The sequence below is a fragment of the Salmo trutta genome, chromosome 12, assembly GCF_901001165.1.
Source record: "Salmo trutta chromosome 12, fSalTru1.1, whole genome shotgun sequence".
In the NCBI taxonomy this organism is placed as follows: domain Eukaryota; kingdom Metazoa; phylum Chordata; class Actinopteri; order Salmoniformes; family Salmonidae; genus Salmo; species Salmo trutta.
In genome coordinates this window covers 64,936,519-64,950,775 of record NC_042968.1, presented here as the reverse complement: position 1 = coordinate 64,950,775, position 14,257 = coordinate 64,936,519, and the positions used below count along the sequence as shown (strand labels likewise).

Below are 14,257 nucleotides of genomic sequence, written 5' to 3'. Positions count from 1 at the left end.
CTCTACAACAGGAGTCTGAACTGTCTCCAATCACAGCAGTGGCGGTTCAAGCCTGTATGGCTCCCTGGGCGAACCCACCCACCTGCTCCCCCCAAAAAAGCACCATTCCGCACTAACTGTAATTTTTATTCAGACATTTGGAACAACACAAATAAATAATCATAACATTTAAAACTATATAAATATAAAAATATATACAAAAATAAGACAAAGACAAATAAAGTAACAAAGACAAAAAAGTAACAAAGACAAATATAAACAAGTTTGTGTTGATTTGGCACTCGAGCATCAATACATTACCCATCCCCCAACACTGTCAACCAAGAGTCAAGACTAAACCAATTCACCTTGGTGGTGTGCAGACTGGTTTTATATTATTCTTAACCATTTCGCATAAACCAGAAAAAAATGCAACAATATGTCTGTGAAACTATATATTTCACAGAGTTTCTTCAAGTGCAGTCGCAAAAACCATCAAGCGCTAGGATGAAACTGGCTCTCATGAGGACCGCCACAGGAATGGAAGACCCAGAGTTACCTCTGCTGCAGAGGATAAATTCATTAGGGTTAACTGCACCTCAGATTGCAGCCCAAATAAATGCTTCACAGAGTTTAAGTAACAGACACATCTAAACATCAACTGTTCAGAGGAGACTAAGTGAATCAGGTATTCATGGTCATATTGCTGCAAAGAAACCACTACTAAAGGACACCAATAAGACGAAGAGACTTGCTTGGGCCAAGAAACACGAGCGGTGGAAATCTGTCCTTTGGTCTGATGAGTCCAGATTTGAGATTTTTGGTTCCAACCGCCGTGTCTTTGTGAGACGCAGAGTAGGTGAACGGATGATCTCCGCATATGTGGTTCCCACCGTGAAGCATGGAGGAGGAGGTGTGATGGTGTGGGGGTGCTTTGCTGGTGACACTGTCTGTGATTTTTAGAATATTTAGAGACACTTAACCAGCATGGCTACCACAGCATTCTGCAGTGATAAGCCATCCCATCTGGTTTGCTCTTTGTGGAACTATAATTTGTTTTTAAACAGGACAATGACACAAAATACACCTCCAGGCTATGTAAGGGCTATTTGACCAAGAAGGAGAGTGATGGAGTGCTGCATCAGATGACCTGGCCTCCACAATCACCCAACCTCAACCCAATTGAGATGGTTTGAGATGAGTTGGACCGCTGAGTGAAGGAAAAGCAGCCAACAAGTGCTCAGCATATGTGGGAACTACTTCAAGACTGTTAGAAAAGCATTCCTCATGAAACTGGTTGAGAGAATGCCAAGAGTGTGCAACGCTGTCATCAAGGAAAAGGGTGGCTACTTTGAAGAATCTCAAATCCAAAATATATTTTGATTTGTTTAACACTTTTTTGGTTACTACATGATTCCATGTATTATTTCATAGTTTTGATATCTTCACTATTATTCTACAATGTAGAAAATAGTTTAAAAAAATAAGAAAAATCCTTGAATGAGTAGGTGTGTCCAAACTTTTGAGAGGTACTGTATATTTTCACTACATGGCCAAAAGTATGTGGACAACTGCTCGTCGAACATCTCATTCCAAAATCATGGGCATAAATATGGAGTTGGTCCCCCCCTTTCCTGCAATAACAGCCTCCACTCTTAGGGGAAGGCTTTCCACTTGAGGTTGGAACATTGCTGCAGGGATTTGCTTTTATTCAGCCACGAGCATTAGTGAGGTCAGGGCTCTGTGCAGGCCAGTCAAGTTCTTCCGCACCGATCTCGACAAACCATTTCTGTATGGATCTAGCTTTGTACAAGGGTTGCATTGTCATGCTGAAACAGGAAAGGGCCTTCTCCAACATGCTGCCACAAAGTTGGAAGCACAGAATCATCTACAATGTCATTGTATGCTGTTTGTATGCTGATTTCTCTTCACTGGAACTAAGAGGCCTAGCCCGAACCATGAAAAACAGCCCCAGACTATTATTCCTCCTCCACCAAACTTTACAGTTGGCACTATGTTTTCGGGAAGGTAGCGTTCTCCGGTATCCGCCAAACCCAGATTCGTACGTCGGACTACCAGATGGTGAAGCGTGATTCATCACTCTAGAAAACCCGTTTCCACTGCTCCAGAGTCTAATGGCGGGCGAGCTTTACTCCACTCCAGCAAACGCTTGGCATTGCGAATGGTGATATTAGGCTTGTGTGCGGCTGCTCGACCATGGAAACCCATTTCAACCAAGGACAGATTTTTACACGCTACGTGCTTCAGCACTCGGCAGTCTCGTTCTGTGAGCTTGTGTGGCCTACCACTACGAGGCTGAGCAGTTGTTCCTCCTAGATGTTTCCACAATAACAACACTTACAGTTGACCGGGGTAGGTCTAGCAGGGTGGAAATTTGACGAACTGACTTGTTGGAAAGGTGGCATCCTAGTCACTGAGCACTCCAGTAAGGCCATTCTACTGCCAATGTTTGTCTATGAAGATTACATGGTTGTGTGCTCGATTTTATACACCTGTCAACAACAGGTGTGGCTGAAATAGCCAAATCCACTAATTTGAGGGGGTGTCCACATACTTTTGTATATATATATACATATAAATATATCATCTTTACAATAAAAAAATAAGGTGACCCCCGAAAGCCAGATGGAGATGTGTAAATTAAACGTGCATTCAGATATATTACTAGTCTTAATATTACTGTACCATAGACTATGCTGCCGCAAATGTATCTGTCACAAGACAAAAAGTTACCAGCTGATGAGATGACACATGCATTGTGAACTGTATTCCATATGAGATGCGCTGTCTGTCCCCACCCTGAGCATTGATGATTGATCATGCCGATAGCAGAGCAAAGAAGCCCGTAGAGAAGCCAGATTTAGACATGGCATATAATTTAACAGTTCCATTTCATGTCATGCTGTTCATAGAAATAATTCATTATAATTATATTTCTCACTGTTATTTATCCAGGGAAACGGGAGTGGGTTTGGGCAGGAAATCTCTTTAAATCTTGGTGACCCGGTTCCCGCTATTAAACATTAGTCTGTGCACCTGATACCCACTGCAGAGAATATAGATAAAACAGGGAGCACAAAGTAGAGAGGAGGGAAATGATACAGAGAAAGAAACAAGAGAGAAAGGGAAAGAGAGAAAAAGAACAGAGGGAGAGAGGAGGAGAACTGCCCAGGACAGTATTCAGCACCATGGACAGCTCTAGTGACCTCAAATGTAGTGCACTATAGACAAATGGTGCCATTTGGGACACATCCCACGTCAGTGGTTACCTTGAGTCCTCCACACTCTGCAGCAGAGCCCCGGTCCACTCCTGTGATGTAGATCCCCAAGGCATACTCTGCCCCCCCCCGGATCATCAGACCCAGCGAACGGCCATCGTCCAATACCAAGTTCACCTGACAGAGAGAGGGGGAGAAAGAGAGGGGGGAGAGGGGGGGGGTAAGAGAGAGATTTGAGAGAAAAAAATATGCGGATTCCAGCATTGTCTAAGATTCTGAACGCTGTGTGTTTTATAGAGTGAGTTGAGCAGCTATTGTGGCTATTGTTGGTGAGTTATTATTGGCTAAGCAGAGCATTTGTCGCAACAATAAAACGTTATGATCCATGTGAAGGCCCTGAACAGCTGGCATCTGGAAACACTGTGTAAACGCCCAACACTAAATTACACTAAACTACAGCATTTTCAGAGGCCAGCGATATTGTGGATGGACTCTATCTGGGTGGGTACTTGTGTGTTCAGTGACCTTTCACCCTGCCAGCCAACCAACTGGGGATCGACCGTGTGTGTTTGACTACCGGCTCACCTTCTTCTCGTCTCCCTCCTGCAGTAGCTGCATGTTGCTGCGTCGCTGGCTGTCGCTGCGTCTCAGGGTGGCACTGCGGTGCTCTGGGAGGTCAGGGGGAGGGGTCACACTGCGACCCTGAGGGTCCACCCAGGTGTACACATGATTAGTGACATAACCCCCCGGGATACGCCCCACCGACCGCACCCACAGGGACAGCTTCTTACTGCCCTTCAACACCTAGGGAAAGGAGAGAAGGGGTGGAGGAGAGAGGAGAGGAAGGGGTGGATGAGAGGGGTTAGAGAAAGAGAAGATAGTCAGATGAAAAAGTAAATATTTCACAAATCATCCATTCACACATGAGCCAGCGCTTCAAAGCACAATATACATACAGATCCTTCTGGTAATCAATCATGCCCGCATGCACACAGTAAAGCACACATTAGCTGCACTGAGAAAAGAACACGGAGTTGTGCCTCATTGATTTCTGATAGTCTGCTGTAGATGCAGTCATATGTTTGTGCAGGGCGGTGACTGCATCAGAGTGTGAAAAGATCCTACTGTTCCTCCGTAGTACAGTCAGATCCTCAAAAAGCCATATATTTCAGACTGTTCTCCCACGGCCGTACGTAACACGCATCTCAGAGCTAGGAGGGCCCGTCCTAGATGTGCATTCCTACTCTGAGAAGATTTACGAATACAGCCCGTTTTGCAGAGAAGACAATGGATAGTTGGAGTACTAGGAGCGCTAGTCTCTACGGTGTGGCTTAGTTGGTAGAGCATGGTGTTTGCAATGCCAAAGTTGTGGGGGGAAAAAATGTATGAAATGTATGCATTCACTACTGTAAGTCACTCTGGATAAGAGTGTCTGCTAAATGACTAGAATGGAAATGTAGACAGCTCCTAATACACAGTTATGCAGAGGCTTCAGGCCACCTCTGAGAAAAGGGAAGAAAAACTCTTCTATAGTGTCAACTTAGTGGATAGTCTGCTTTCCCCTGAGCATCTGGGAACCTTGCTCTCCAACCAAGGTGAATGAATTGAGATTGCAAACTAAAGAGAAAACCAAATTCAGCAACTCTTGGAGGACAGTGGGAGTTGATAAAAAAATGCTTCTTTATTGTTCAAAGTCAAACCGTTTCGGTCGTCTGTAGCCTTCATCAGGGTTTGGCAGCAGACATTACATTGTGGGGGCTTTGATTGGGTCAAGACGGAGAGCAGTCAAAGCAATCACAGTTACATATGAAAGTGTCATTACAAACATCTCTAAACTGATCAATCTCACCTGAATAATCTCGGGACCCAGAACAAAATCTTGTGTTAGCTAGCTAGCTACCTCCATTCTGTCACCAGAGATTACACCTGAAATTCCTATTTGGCACTAACATGATCAGTATTCTAAAGGGGGAGGAGATGGAGATATAGAATTTGCCTTTATATTGTGTATCTGTGAGTATGGGAGTAGATGTGTATCTGTGGGCCACTTTGCCAAGTCTGTACTCCTATGATTTATGAGATCCAACAGGCTCTCTCTCTCTCGTGGTGCGTGCCACCGTGCCTGGCGCAGAAATGTTCCTTTAAATTTAGAAGAAAGAGAATAGGAAGCGGAAAATGAACTGTGTTTAGATTAAATGGAAATGGAAAAGGGCTGAGAGAGTTTGGTAGAGTAGCACTTAGGAAGGGCGGGAAGGGAGGAGAGGGGAAAGAGCGAAGAGGAGACATGGAGGGGGGGGGATAAACTGTTCCCACTGTGAATAAAGGCACAACAGTAGTATAGAGCATTGCTGCTCTACAATGGCAGCAGCAGTGGTCCTAATGTGTTGTGTCCCAGCAGGAAAGTGCTGACTGGGACAGAGCCTGATGAAGTGCATCAGTAAGGCCCACAGCTACAGGACATAATGACTGGTAACGGGAAATACAGGGAAAAAACAGGAAACGGTAAAGCCAGGTAACATACAGCCAGCAATCAGGCAAGAGCATAAAAACCTAAATCCCCCTAATGAAAATCCTGACTGCCCCATTCTATATGTACATGCTACACTACCAGTACTATGTGTGTGTGTGTGTGTGTGTGTGTGTGTGTGTGTGTGTGTGTGTGTGTGTGTGTGTGTGTGTGTGTGTGTGTGTGTGTGTGTGTGTGTGTGTGTGTGTGTGTGTGTGTGTGTGTGTGTGTGTGTGTGTACCAGAGCTACAATACACCTATTCTTTAAAATAATGTAATCTGTAATCTGGGGAAGTAATGGTGTGTGTGTGTTTGTGTCTCAGATAAAGGGGCTGTGGTCGGGACCATTGGGGTTCCACATTGAGCCTCCAGAAGGGCCCATGGATTTTATACCACGAAGAGAAAACGGTCTGCCCTTGTTTCCCAGCGTAACAGCTTTTTAGGGGGCTACGGTGTCGTCCTGGCTCCTATAGTGAAAACACGGCTAATTGTTCCTGGTAATTGGCTGCGCTTGGCAGGTTCCTTAAACCGGCATACACACATGAGCGCACACACATTGACGCACACACACACTCACTCAAACCGCCACTCCCTGTGTATTTACCGCTGTGTCCAAAGGGACCTATAAAACAACTGAGAGCTGAAGGGGAACAGGGGGAAACAGCTCAGTGCTCAGACACATGGGTGATGAGAAAGGGAAGAGAGAAGTACTCTGTGCTGTCCCTGAACATCTCTGCCTGTGATTGGAGACCATTCAGACTCCTGTTGTAGGGCTGTTAGACTCACCGGCTGTCTGAGTGGGAATGGAACAGCTCAGGTGTGTGATTGGGTGGATGTCTGATTGTGTGTGTGTGTGTGTGTGTGTGGGTATGTGGTAAAGTTAGATCTTAACGTTAACAGTGACAGGGGAACGCAAACAAAGAGGTACCAAAACACAGCACATGTAAACAAAACAAACAGCACTCATTCATTAACCCAAGAAGTAATTGGATCTTTTCTGGAAGTGGCGTGTGTTCAGAATGTTCCAAATGTGATTACACGATTACCAAGTCAACAAACGGGAGGGTGGAATATACCTGAACGGTTGGCCAGAAAGAACGTTTGTTTGATTTAGTCACAGTGCAGGTCGGCAGGCAGTCCAGTTGATGTCGTCTACATTGATCAATTAAGCATCGGCACATTGACCAGAGTTATATATACTATATTCCCACAGAACTTGTAGTAGACTTGTAGTAGAGGTCCATCTGAGTGAGCCTGATGATCCACAGTAGATGCCCATGTACCTGTCAATGGAGGCAATCTCCTTTGCACATTTGTGTAAAGGAGAGTCATGCGTGAGTACGCATGTGCATAACACATTTTTGACAGTGTCATTATTTTCCCTCCAGTCTTGTGCACATTCTACAGTGTGAACATGTCTTTAAGTTAAGTGAATAAAAAATTAAATGCTGGAATGTCTTGAGTTAATAAGTATTCAACCCCTTTGCTATGGCAAGCCTACATAAGTTCAGGAAGAAAAAACCTGCTTAACCACTCACATAATAAGTTGCATGGACTCTGTGTGCGATAATAGTGTTTAACATGATTTTTGAACCCCACACACACAAATTCATCTCTGTAACCCACACACACACACAAATAATTGTAAGGTCCCTCAGTCGAACGGTGAATTTCAAACAAAGATTCAACCACAGAGACCATTGAAGTGTTCCAATGCCTTGCAAAGCAGACACTTAAAATCCCTTTGAAGTATCACTACACCCATTTACTACAAAGATACAGGCGTGCTTCCTAACTCAGTTGCCGGAGAAGGAAAACGCTCAGGGATTACACCATGAGGCCAATGGTGACTTTAAAACAGTTACAGAGTTTAACGGCTGTGATAGGAGAAAACTGATGATGGATCAACAACATTGTAGTTACTCCACAATACTGACCTAATTGACAGAGTGAAAAGAAGGAAGCCTGTATAGAATGAAAATATTCACATGCACCCTCTTTGCAATAAGGCAGTCAAGTAAAACTGAAAAGAATGTGGCAAAGAAATACATTTTATGTCCTGAATACAAATCATTTGGATAAAAAATAAATGGAATAGAGCGAAGCAAAGGCAAATTAAAGAGGAAAACCTGGTTCAGTCTGCTTTCCAACAGACAGTGGGAGACAAATTCACCTTTCAGCAGGACAATAATCTAAAAACAAGGCCAAATATATACTGGAGTTGCTTACCAAGATGACATCGAATGTTCCTGAGCTGCCTCGTTACCTAGTTCTGACTTAAACCGGCTTGACAATCTAAGGCAAGGCTTGAAAATGGCTGTCTAGCAATGATTAACCACCAACTTGACAGAGCTTGACAATTCTTTTAAATAATAATGTGCAAATATTGTACAATCCAGGTGTGCAAAGCTCTTAGAGACTTACCCAGAAAGACTCACAGCTGTAACCACAACCAAAGGTGAAGCATGTTTTCACTTCGTCATTATGAGATATTGTGTGTAGATGGGTGAGCATATATATTTTTTTATCCATTTTGAATTCAGGCTAACACAACAAAATGTGGAATAAGACAAGGGGTATGAATACTTTCTGAAGGTAGTGTAGATGAATGGATGATAGACTGACAAGGTGTAATGATGTACGCTGAGAGTCGGGAAGCAAGTTCAGGGAGTGAATACATTAAATAAATAAATGAACAAAACAAGAACCACGAACAACGCACCGACATGAAACAGGAACAATGACGACTGGGGAAGAAACCAAAGGGAGTGACATATAAAGGGCAGGTAATCAAGGAGGTGATGGAGTCCAGGTGAGTGCCATTATGCATGTACCGCTGGTGACAGGTGTGCGCCCTAACGAGCCCTAACGAGCAGAGGCCGGAGGCCGGAGAGGGAACACACACGACACAAGACCATTCCCAGAATTAATGGAATAGAGGCAACAATCACAAGGAGATACTGTATCTACAATGCAAGCAGCTCCCTAACTCCCCAGCCATCTCTGTCTCTCTCTGGTAATCCATCCATTCCCCCAATCCATCTCTCTCTCTCTCTGGTAATCCATCCATTCCCCCAATACATCTCTCTCTCTCTCTGGTAATCCATCCATTCCCCCAATACATCTCTGTCTCTCTCTGGTAATCCATCCATTCCCCCAATCCATCTCTCTCTCTCTCTGGTAATCCATCCATTCCCCCAATCCATCTCTCTCTCTCTCTGGTAATCCATCCATTCCCCCAATCCATCTCTCTCTCTCTCTGGTAATCCATCCATTCCCCCAATACATCTCTCTCTCTCTCTGCCACTCCCTCCTATCTCAATTTTCAACCCATTCCAGTTTTTCTCTTGGGTCTCGTTCACACTCAACTTGTACAGCTACTGTAGGCCCATCAGTTGTATCACAATGTCACGGGTGTCGTAGGGATTGGACCAAAACGCAGCAGGAACGTGTACTCATCTTCTTATTTTATTAAAGAAGGAAAACAAAAGAAACACATATACAAAAACAACAAACGACACTAAACAGTCCCGTCAGGTGCACAAACACAAAACATGAAATAACTACCCACAAATCCCATAGAAAAAACACCCCTCTTAAATAGGACCTTCAATTAGAAGCAACGAGGAGCAGCTGCTTCCAATTGAAGGTCAACCCAATAAACACCACATAGAAAATAGACATACTCGAACTAACATAGAAATAGACTAACAAAGAACATAGCCCAACAAACCCCGAAACACTCTAAACAAACACCCCCTGCCACGCCCTGACCAAACTACAATAACAAATAACCTCTTTTACTGGTCAGGACGTGACACACAACCATTGTGTTAAATGCGTTGTACATCAGTTGTACAATCTGAGTGTGAACAGGCGCTCTGTCCTTCAGATTCACTATAGCAACAATTCCATATACAGGATAATATTCTCAGAGCCAACAGTGTACAATCTGTAGCTACAGATAATATAGCATCCTCTTTGCAACAAATCCCCACACTGTTGATACTGTATCTCAGGAAGATATAAAAATGATCATTGTAACAATGAATCATAAGTAACTGATAAGCTACTGACTATTAAAACATGCCCTTGAGCCTGAAGCTATGTAGATAGGACATTTAACTGTTTGAAAGCCAGAGGGTGAGAATGAGTCACATTAAACAATATGGAAGAGATGTGAGAAATGGGGCCTGAGAATAGACTGATCCGGCCCCTGAGTGGCAGGACTGAGGGGCCCTGTCGGCCCCTTCCTCGAATCCTTCCCCCATTAATCAACCTCCTCCCATACCTTTCCTCCTCCCCTGCTCTATCTCTCCTCTATCGAGCACCACATATCTCAGCGGTCGTTATTTACAACGCATCTTCCCGGCCAGAGACGCCCCAAATGTACTCAGAGAGAGAGAGGGATGGAGAGAGAGGGGCAGAGAGAGCGAGAGAGAGAGAGAGAGAGCGAGAGAGAGGGAGAGATAAAGAGAGAAAGGGAGGGTGGAGAAGGAGAGAGGGAGATGAAGAGAGAGGGGCAGAGAGAGAGAGAGAGATAAAGAGAGATAAAGAGAGATAAAGAGAGAAAGGGAGGGTGGAGAAGGAGAGAGGGAGATGAAGAGAGAGGGGCAGAGAGAGAGAGAGAGAGAGAGAGAGAGAGAGACAGAGAGAGAGAGAGAGAAAGAGAGAGAGAGAGAGAGAGAGAGAGAGAGAGAGAGAAAGAGAGAGAGGGAGAGGGAGAGATAAAGAGAGAAAGGGAGGGTGGAGAAGGAGAGAGGGAGATGAAGAGAGAGGGGCAGAGAGAGAGAGAGAGAGAGAGATAAAGAGAGATAAAGAGAGATAAAGAGAGATAAAGAGAGAAAGGGAGGGTGGAGAAGGAGAGAGGGAGATGAAGAGAGAGCTGGCTGATGTAAGATTCAGCACCATGGACAGTGAAATAGCATCAACACTTCTCTATCTGAATCTACTTCACAATTCTACCGTTACTTACTGGCCCTTTTGTATCTATTAGAAACAAAAAACAAAGTTTTAAGTGAGCAGTAGGCATTGGTCTGAAGTCGAAAAAGAAAAAGAAAAAGAAAGGAAATTCACGAGCATCATCATTCTTCACACACCACACTTAATCCCATTCCACTACCTTTTATATATATTTTTTTATTATATGAAAACAAGCTTTGCTTTTATACTTACAAGACCATCATGCTTGATTGAGTGAGCTGTTTTGTCTTGTAGTAATGTGGCGCCTGCCTTAAACCTTTTTATTTAACAATTCATTTCATAAAATCTTTTTGGGGTCAGTAGGTACCCAACATAACACCAGGTGGTGGTGTATTGGACACAGTCACTCATATATAGAGGTCTACAGAGCCTGTCTGTATCCCTGATTTCTGTAACCATTAGCTTACGTGTGATATTGACATACACTCAGAAAACATTTGTTTTGCCAACACAGTCATGTTTTATCAATTGCTTTGCTGATCAATGGGCAGTTTATTACCTCTGTCAAATGAATAAGTAGCTTAATGTTAGGTGTGTATTTGTATTTATTTTGCAGTAAAGACGGTGACGATACAATAATACACATTTACAATAGGCCTATATCTAAAAATACCTACAGCCTAATGATATCATATATATACATTATTTGAATAGCAGGACACTGTAAAGTCCATTAATCCACTGGTGAGTATGAGTTAGGCTGTTTGAGAAGGTTTGAATCCTTAGCAACCTGCATACACATTGTTTGAAGTACATTAAACAACGGGTGGGTCTAATCCTGAATGCTGATTGAGTAAAACTGCATTCCTGGCGGTGTCTATTCCACAAGTTACCACCGGCTAAATTTATAAACTTGATCTCCACTATAAAAAGCATCTAGACATTATCTCACACTTCTTTTAGTCTAGATTTGTTTTCAGCAGCGGAGATTTGTATAAACCTTGTCTGTCTCTCTGACATTTGCAACATTGTTTCAATATTCAAATTCGACCTCCAGCTGTCCCATTATAATGAATGTGTCGGAAGTCGGGACGAGACAGACAGGCAGGCAGGCAGCGTTTCTCAGCCAGTTGAAATCATGAAACAGCTGGCATCATTTTTATGGATATAGACAAAGAAATGTCAATTGAAAAAAGGTAAAACGAAGTGCAGCTATTCTTTCCAGTTTGAAGTGATTGTGTTAGCTGTGTTGTTGGCCATCTCCTTATTTAAAATGATAAACTTGGGTTAGCTAACACAACGTGCCATTGGAACACAGGAGTGATGGTTGCTGATAATGGGCCTCTGTACGCCTATGTAGATATTGCGTTAAAAATTGTCCGATTCCAGCTACAAGTCATTTACAACATTAACAATGTCTACACTGTATTCTGATCGATTTCTAAGTGACCCCAAACTTCTGAATGATAGTGTATATCCCTTAAATAGACCATCATACTGTAGTTGCTGTAGAAGCTCAAAGCTGTGTGCTGGAAAAACTTAGAGCATGGGTGGAGTAGGCATTGCGGTGCTTATGTGAGTTTTTTTTCTTTTTTTGGGGGGGGGGGGGGGGTCCAGACCGATGCCTACTTCTCACTGGTTTTTACACCGGAAGGTGATTATTATACATTATAATATATAATGTTATAATACACTGCTCAAAAAAATAAAGGGACACTTAAAAAACACAATGTAACTCCAAGTCAATCACACTTCTGTGAAATCAAACTGTCCACTTAGGAAGCAACACTGATTGACAATAAATTTCACATGCTGTTGTGCAAATGGAATAGACAACAGGTGGAAATTATAGGCAATTAGCAAGACACCCCCAATAAAGGAGTGGTTCTGCAGGTGGTAACCACAGACCACTTCTCAGTTCCTATGCTTCCTGGCTGATGTTTTGGTCACTTTTGAATGCTGGCGGTGCTTTCATTCTAGTGGTAGCATGAGACGGAGTCTACAACCCACACAAGTGGCTCAGGTAGTGCAGCTCATCCAGGATGGCACATCAATGCGAGCTGTGGCAAGAAGGTTTGCTGTGTCTGTCAGCGTAGTGTCCAGAGCATGGAGGCGCTACCAGGAGACAGGCCAGTACATCAGGAAACGTGGAGGAGGCCGTAGGAGGCCAACAACCCAGCAGCAGGACCACTACCTCTGCCTTTGTGCAAGGAGGAGCACTGCCAGAGCCCTGCAAAATGACCTCTAGCAGGCCAAAAATGTGCATGTGTCTGCTCAAATGGTCAGAAACAGACTCCATGAGGGTGGTATGAGGGCCCGACGTCCACAGGTGGGGGTTGTGCTTACAGCCCAACACCGTGCAGGACGTTTGGCATTTGCCAGAGAACACCAAGATTGGCAAATTCGCCACTGGCGCCCTGTGCTCTTCACAGATGAAAGCAGGTTCACACTGAGCACATGTGACAGACGTTACAGAGTCTGGAGACGCCGTGGAGAACGTTCTGCTGCCTGCAACATCCTCCAGCATGACCGGTTTGGCGGTGGGTCAGTCATGGTGTGGGGGGCCGCACAGACCTCCCTGTGCTCGCCAGAGGTAGCCTGACTGCCATTAGGTACCGAGATGAGATCCTCAGACCCCTTGTGAGACCATATGCTGGTGCGGTTGGCCCTGGGTTCCTCCTAATGCAAGACAATGCTAGACCTCATGTGGCTGGAGTGTGTCAGCAGTTCCTGCAAGAGGAAGGCATTGATGCTATGGACTGGCCCGCCCGTTCCCCAGACCTGAATCCAATTGAGCACATCTGGGACATCATGTCTCGCTCCATCCAACAACGCCACGTTGCACCACAGACTGTCCAGGAGTTGGCGGATGCTTTAGTCCAGGTCTGGGAGGAGATCCCTCAGGAGACCATCCGCCACCTCATCAGGAGCATGCCCAGGCGTTGTAGGGAGGTCATACAGGCACGTGGAGGCCACACACACTACTGAGCCTCATTTTGACGTGTTTTAAGGACATTACATCAAAGTTGGATCAGCCTGTAGTGTGGTTTTCCAATTTAATTTTGAGTGTGACTCCAAATCCAGACCTCCATGGGTTGATAAATTGGATTTCCATTGATTATTTTTGTGTGATTTTGTTGTCAGCACATTCAACTATGTAAAGATAAAAGTATTTAATAAGATTATTTCATTCATTCAGATCTAGGATGTGTTATTTTAGTGTTCCCTTTATTTTTTTGAGCAGTGTATAACATTATAACACAGCGTAACACAGCAAAACGAGTAAAGTCAAAATATACAGTAATGACAAATGGCAACAGAAATAATGTTGTTATTAGTATTTTTTTATATGAACAGCAGATTTTCCAGAGGGAAGTGAAAAAACTGAAATATAACAAGACAATTGAGAAAGCCCCTGGAAAATACACAAATAATGACCATGTAGCCTACCCATGAACTATTTACATAAATGATTGACTGTCACATCACGTGGCTCGGAGAACAAGGCATGAAGTGGCACATCTTTTACTAGATTACTTGTAGTTTTTCATGTTGTCTGTCTGTAATTGTGTAATGACTTGGTGCTGCCTATCTTGGCCAGGGGGCTCAT

General features: G+C 43.9%; 1 protein-coding gene across 1 annotated transcript in view; it reads right to left on the bottom strand.

Annotated features, from left to right (window-relative positions):
• Positions 1–14,257, bottom strand: part of LOC115203985 (whirlin) — a 144,086-nt gene that overhangs the window by 79,182 nt on the left and 50,647 nt on the right. The window contains exons 3-4 of the mRNA XM_029769149.1: positions 3,804–4,022; positions 3,270–3,395 (exon numbers count right to left, since the gene is read on the bottom strand). Of these exons, the coding sequence (XP_029625009.1) occupies positions 3,270–3,395; positions 3,804–4,022 (345 nt within the window). The remainder of the gene's footprint in view (positions 1–3,269; positions 3,396–3,803; positions 4,023–14,257) is intronic.